Source organism: Malus sylvestris, chromosome 14, assembly GCF_916048215.2.
Source record: "Malus sylvestris chromosome 14, drMalSylv7.2, whole genome shotgun sequence".
Classification (NCBI taxonomy): Eukaryota; Viridiplantae; Streptophyta; class Magnoliopsida; order Rosales; family Rosaceae; genus Malus; species Malus sylvestris.
In genome coordinates, this window is record NC_062273.1 from 15,491,163 (window position 1) to 15,496,996 (window position 5,834).

Below are 5,834 nucleotides of genomic sequence, written 5' to 3' on the forward strand. Positions count from 1 at the left end.
TAGCTTATGTTAAAAAAAACACGACATATATACACTTGCAAGCTTAGTGAAAGTTACGTTAAATGCTGCCATAACAATAGCAAACGAGATAGGTGTCGCTTTTGTATAAATTGTTAATTGTGTATAACAATATTGCAGAAATGCTTGGTGAAAACAAAGGAATTAACTTGGCTCCTCAACGGTTGAGGAGTAGTTTAATTTATTTTGTGGTCGATTTACAAAACTTCGAGTTTATGGTCAGAACTGTTAATATTATAAATTACTCTATCAAATCAAGATCATTTCTACAAAAAATAAATAAAATACAAGATCCTTTAATCATCAAACTATATAAAAAAACAAATGAACGAAATCGTAAAGCATTATGGACCGTCTATCTGTTTACTACAATTGATTAAGTAAACGACTTTAGTTTTAATTAATTTTTATAAAGATGATATTTACAAAATGATTTATTATATAAACAATTCCGATCATAAACACAAAGTCTTGTGAAACGAATAAAAAATGAATTGAGGAGTAACTCCTTAGGAGCCAAGCTCGTCTCGAAAATAAAAGGGCAAAATGGACTAAAGATCCCAAAGCCCCACATGTAGGTGTAAAACAAATATGCAGGGGATGGTCAAAAGCGCATTTGGGTATGTTTTCTGCATCTAGAGTTTCTAACTTTCTGCCAATTGACAAGGAGCGTTCCCTGTGCCTCCTGTACGAGTCCGAATGTTCATCCACCTTCCCACCATATGGAGAACGTCATCTTCCTCGGCAGTCCCTGGAATAAGGATCTCTTGTCTTGAAACCTACGACGTGAATAGCTCCGTGATCATCTGCGGTCATGATCACGGTCACGTCCTGCATCTTTGTAAGCCGTGCTTCATGAGATATGAATATAAGAATACTACAGTATCTCAGTCCTAGTCAAAACAGTAACACTGCCTTCCATTTGCGGCTGCTTCCATATGGATCATAATCATCGCGATGGACGGTCCATAGCAGCATATGCAACGAGAAGAATTTTTGATGCCTCCAGTGTACTTAAATAGTAAGGTTAATAAGCAACCATGGAAGACGCTGCTGCCAACAAAGAAACATGAATAACCCTTTGAATCTCAACGCAGACGCTAATGTCGTAAATGGGATAGTTTCAACTCTTTAGAGCTTAGATTGTGAATTCGATGAAGCTACGGTGACCAGACCTGCTGCTAAGCTTATCAGGCAACACTTTCCTGCATTTTCTCTGGAACCGAACAAAATTTATCCAAATCAAAACATCAAACTTATATATAGCAGTTAACTCTTGGAACAACTCTATGTATACGAACTTAATTAGGACCAGTAAGGATAATTAGAAGAAGTAAATAAAGACTTCGTCCTGTTGAGGACTTTCAGAAAATATCATGGGTTCGAATCCCGTCGGTGACTAATCTAACATCTAAAAAGGTCGTACCCAGTGCACAAGGCTCCCGCCTAAGTATAACCGACACGTTTGTGTTGGAACAGAGAGAGAACCAAAACGAGAATGGCAAAGACAAAATCACATCACTTAAAACTGAAAGGCAAAGGGTCACAACATTTAGTTCCATATGCTAATTTTAGTTTTTATAGAAAGAAAAAACCTGTCAGAAGTTACAACAAAGAAAAAAAGGTTTTCTAAGAAAGGAAAAGAAAAGCCCCAAAAAACTTGACAACTCTGTGTCTCTTCCTCTCATGTTTCCCTATCTACTTCTATAGTTGTATCCAAGGTTATAGAACCTGGTATAAGATACAGTATCACGATGCAGCCATCCAAAATTGTAGCATGGTTCTTCAAAATGAAAGCTGGAGACACTTGTTGAGTACCAACAACATTCTTCGGCGCATTCCACCAATTCTACCCTCTGGCGTCACCACTAATCCCACCAGGTCTGCTTCCACAACGACACACACACCCCTGAAAATTGCATCCCCATTTAATATGTTAATGCAGCGGTTGAAACTCCAGGCCGGTTCTCTAACTCCAGGGACAGATTTTATATCTAGTCAAAATCAGTGGACTTCTGATTCAGGGAACATGGCAGAGAATTGGTTGAAAGTTCGACTACCTCACGCCTAAAACCATTACTTAGAGATCCCAACTCTGTTACGTCATCATCACTATCGATGTGTTTTGGAGTGACACGATTTTGATAACTTCTGCGCTGGACAAGAAACACATTGAAGTAATAGGTGACCAAATCTTCCCGTGTTTTTCTAGGAAACCACTTGGATGCACTATCCCAAAAGGAAGAAGAATTTGAGTTATTTCCCTCAATAAAAGGAGAATTTGAGTGATTTGACTTTACCAAATCCTTGAATCTCTTTTCTTCTTCAGCTGTCCACCGAAGAGAAACTTCCTCACCCATTCGATCAAATCGCCAATTATAGAACAAGGAACCAAGTTCTCTCTTCAATTTCATCTTAGCCTCAGTAATGTGAAATCTGAAACATGCAACAGAATCTGGAAATCCACAACAACAACTATCTTGTCTTCCTTGGCCAATGGCATCTGTTTCATTAGGGAGGCTGTCTTCTTCATGTTTCAAGGGCCACACCCGTGTGCCTAGCCATTTACCATCACTTTCAGAAGCCACACCAGTCCATTCAGGGACATCAGCTTGAGCGTGAGCGCCTACAGAGACATCCTTTTCGCGGGGATTATCCTCAGATGCCGTATCAGTGGCCAATAAATCAACTTCTGCAGGTGCTTGCTCCACAGAATCGTTTTCCACCTCTTTTTTATGGCAACAAGGGCATGAGCGAGATTTAACTGAATGAGGAAGCCTTTCACTACATCGTAACCTCCCTGAGCACTGGTGACCAGCAACAATATTATCTTCAAACAACAATGGATGCGTCTTGAGCTTCTTCTGCAAGTTTAGACCATGATCTGTTTATAAAATTGGAAACTAATTTAATTTCATATGTGAATATTCACAGTTCCAGGAAAACAAAAATTGGAGCAGAAAAGGAAAAGGAAGAGTATAGCTAGACAAACTTGATGAACCAGAAGCACCGGACCAAAGAGTGGATATTGCTGAATTAAGTAGGGTTGATGTGTGAACTATCTGCAAACCTGTTTAGGTTTACGAGTGCCATGCAGTTCCCGAAAAAGTATATTAGCAGAACACAGATTACAAACTAATGCAATGCCCTATTAAGGTGGATGATGATATCATATTGTGGAGGTTAACTTACTCGAGGCAGAAACAATGGCAAATTATCACAGGGGATGATTTTCATCATCTCATTAATAACTTAAAATTTTTAAAGATACAACAACAACTCTTTAATTTCATAAGATAAAAGTTACGAAGCAAGAAGAGTATACTCGAAAGACTAACTATACTATGCATGTCAAATTCAAGAAATGGCTGTAGTCGAGAAGCAAAAGGAAAAACTCTTTAGACAAACACACAAACAAACAAATGTACCTGCTGGAGATATTCTTCAGTCTTTGAATTAACATTCCTTCTTATTAGCAATGCCTCTTTTGCTCTAATTGCTTGCACCCAGCACTCATCATCGCTCCTATGCTCTTTCCACTTAGTTGGCTCTGGTATTGCTCCAATTGAAGGATCATTTGGTTGCTTTGCAATCTGGCCAACCCAATTCAGCATTCCTACTAAGGATTCTCGCTTTCTTTTACGATCATTTTCATTTTTATTGAGACTAGAGAGTGATATCATAACATCGTTCTGATCGTCATTACAAACTTTTTCGTCATCATCACCATTGCATTCTCCAGATTCTAGATGAACCTCTCCATCACTTTTTCCCTTCTGCTCGGGCCAACCCGACAACAAACCTCTAAACTCTCTCTCCAACTCCGAAGACAACGGATGCAAATTCCCTTTGCATCCAGACTCCCCATTTCCCAAGCTCCTAGTTCCACAAATCTCCGTAAACCATTTCTCCAGCTCGTTCAAATATTTAAAGTAAATCAATTTCACAGAACACATTACTTCCGGATCAACACCCAGTTCAACAGCAACAAAAGACCACAAACTGTTATTCGAAACCAAATCACACCCACCTCTATCCTTCACCACACAGAACAATTTGAACAAATCCACAGGTTGCCTATCATCAATCACGGCAGGGACAGGCCTAACAACACCATCTCTATCACCAACTTCCTTAAGAAAAACAGCCAAGACTTGATGAAATATACATCTCAGCCTACCCTTTTGATCACCCTCATCAGAATCCACACCATCTTTTACAGAACCAACATCATTAGTTTCAGGAAAAACACCATCTTTCTGACATGTATCAGTAGTTTCGACGCAATCTAAGACAAACCCAGTTGTTAAGGATGACCATCCTGCCATGAACTTCGATTTGACTAATGAAAACCCAACAAGAATCTTTGTCCCAAAAAGTCAAATTCAAACCCAACAGAAACTGAAAGACTTCAAATTTTGGGGCAGAGGGTGTGAGACCCTTTGCCCTATTTGATTTGCAGAGTGTTTCAGAAATGTTGTTTGTTACCTGAACATTTCTGGGTTGCTTTCTTTTTGGTTTTGGCTTTGGAAAGCAACCACCTTCCTGAATCTGCAGAGCTGCGGTCCTGCGGAGGCGGAGACGAGGGAGTGAACAAAGCACAGGAAAGCCTCCAGAAGACGTTAAAAAAAAAAAAAAAGGACAGCGGGTGACGTTACCAGCCACGTGTCCCTCAGAGCTCCAACGTGAAATGGAAACACACCATTCTGACCGTTTTACCCCTATTTCTCTCTGCTTTGACTCTGGCGGAGGAAGGAACCTGGGAAGACGATGCCAGCGGAAGATTACGACGACGACGACCCTTGGCGGACGAATACGACGGCACGGTAGAGGCCGTTCAGTTCGCAAACTTTGCGGGAGGAGATGGTATTGTTCCCTTGGGTTTTCATCTTGATCTTAGCAAAAGGGGTAAAACAGGAAACTTCAGTACGATTAAAGTGGAAAAATAGAAGGTTGATTTTTTTCCTTTTCTTTGGCCAAAGAAATAGAAGGTTCATTTTTACTTCTGTTTCGCGATATTAGAGCAACTCCACCATTAGAGTCATCCCCACGTAATACACTATGTTATCTATCTAGTGAACAGTAATTGTCTTAATGAACAGTAATCCTTCAGGCAATAGACTTTTGTATCTCCACCATTGCACTTCAATAGCCCTGGCAATAGGTAATAAAATATTAGTTTTTTTTTTTATAAATAATACAAAATAATTTTATTTATAATTTCGGATATGATTTTTAATCGATCTCGTTGTACTATTTTCTATTAAAAAATTATTTTTATTATTTCTTTTCATATGGTGCAGCACACCATTCCAAAACCTTTTTATTATTATTTTTTTCTTCTTTTCACATGGTGCCAACGCACCATTTTTTCTTCAAGCTCGCAACACCCCCCCTCCACACCTAGTTTTCAACCTGTCTCCCCCCCCCCCCGGCCCCCAACATACCAATCCCTCCTCGCCTATCTTCCTCCATCTTCACCACACTCACCGCTGCCGCTCTTCCTCCATCTTCACCATCACCGCCGCCTCTCTTCCTCCATCTTCACCATCCCACCCACCTCAGCCTCCATCAACGGTCCTGATCTCCGGTGATCTATCTCTGCCATTTTTTTGTGCCATTTTTCAAGTTCAGCAGCTCCCACACCTCAGCCACCCATCTCTGCCATTTGTCTGTGGGTGTTCATCACCTCGGCGACGAACTCCAGCTAGAGCCGTTGAGTTCGAAGCTGGGTTTTACAATTTTTTTAATTTTACTTTTTTTTATTAATATTAATATTTTTATTAATTTTATATTATGACTGACGTCGCCTTGCA

General features: G+C 40.0%; 1 protein-coding gene across 2 annotated transcripts; it reads right to left on the reverse strand.

Annotated features, from left to right (window-relative positions):
* Nucleotides 1-1,517: 1,517 nt before the first annotated feature.
* Nucleotides 1,518-4,919, reverse strand: LOC126600600 (AT-rich interactive domain-containing protein 2-like). 2 transcript variants are annotated; one of them, XM_050267184.1, is made up of 3 exons: nucleotides 4,677-4,919; nucleotides 3,447-4,585; nucleotides 1,518-2,882 (listed from the first exon to the last, which is right to left on the reverse strand). In XM_050267184.1, exons 2-3 carry the CDS (start codon nucleotides 4,344-4,346, stop codon nucleotides 2,013-2,015), a joined length of 1,770 nt encoding a protein of 589 aa, XP_050123141.1. In that variant the 5' UTR covers nucleotides 4,347-4,585; nucleotides 4,677-4,919; the 3' UTR covers nucleotides 1,518-2,012. The 2 variants fall into 2 exon arrangements, with proteins under 2 accessions (XP_050123141.1, XP_050123142.1); XM_050267185.1 differs by lacking the exon at nucleotides 4,677-4,919 and having other exon boundaries at nucleotides 3,447-4,339; nucleotides 4,507-4,624.
* Nucleotides 4,920-5,834: the final 915 nt, after the last annotated feature.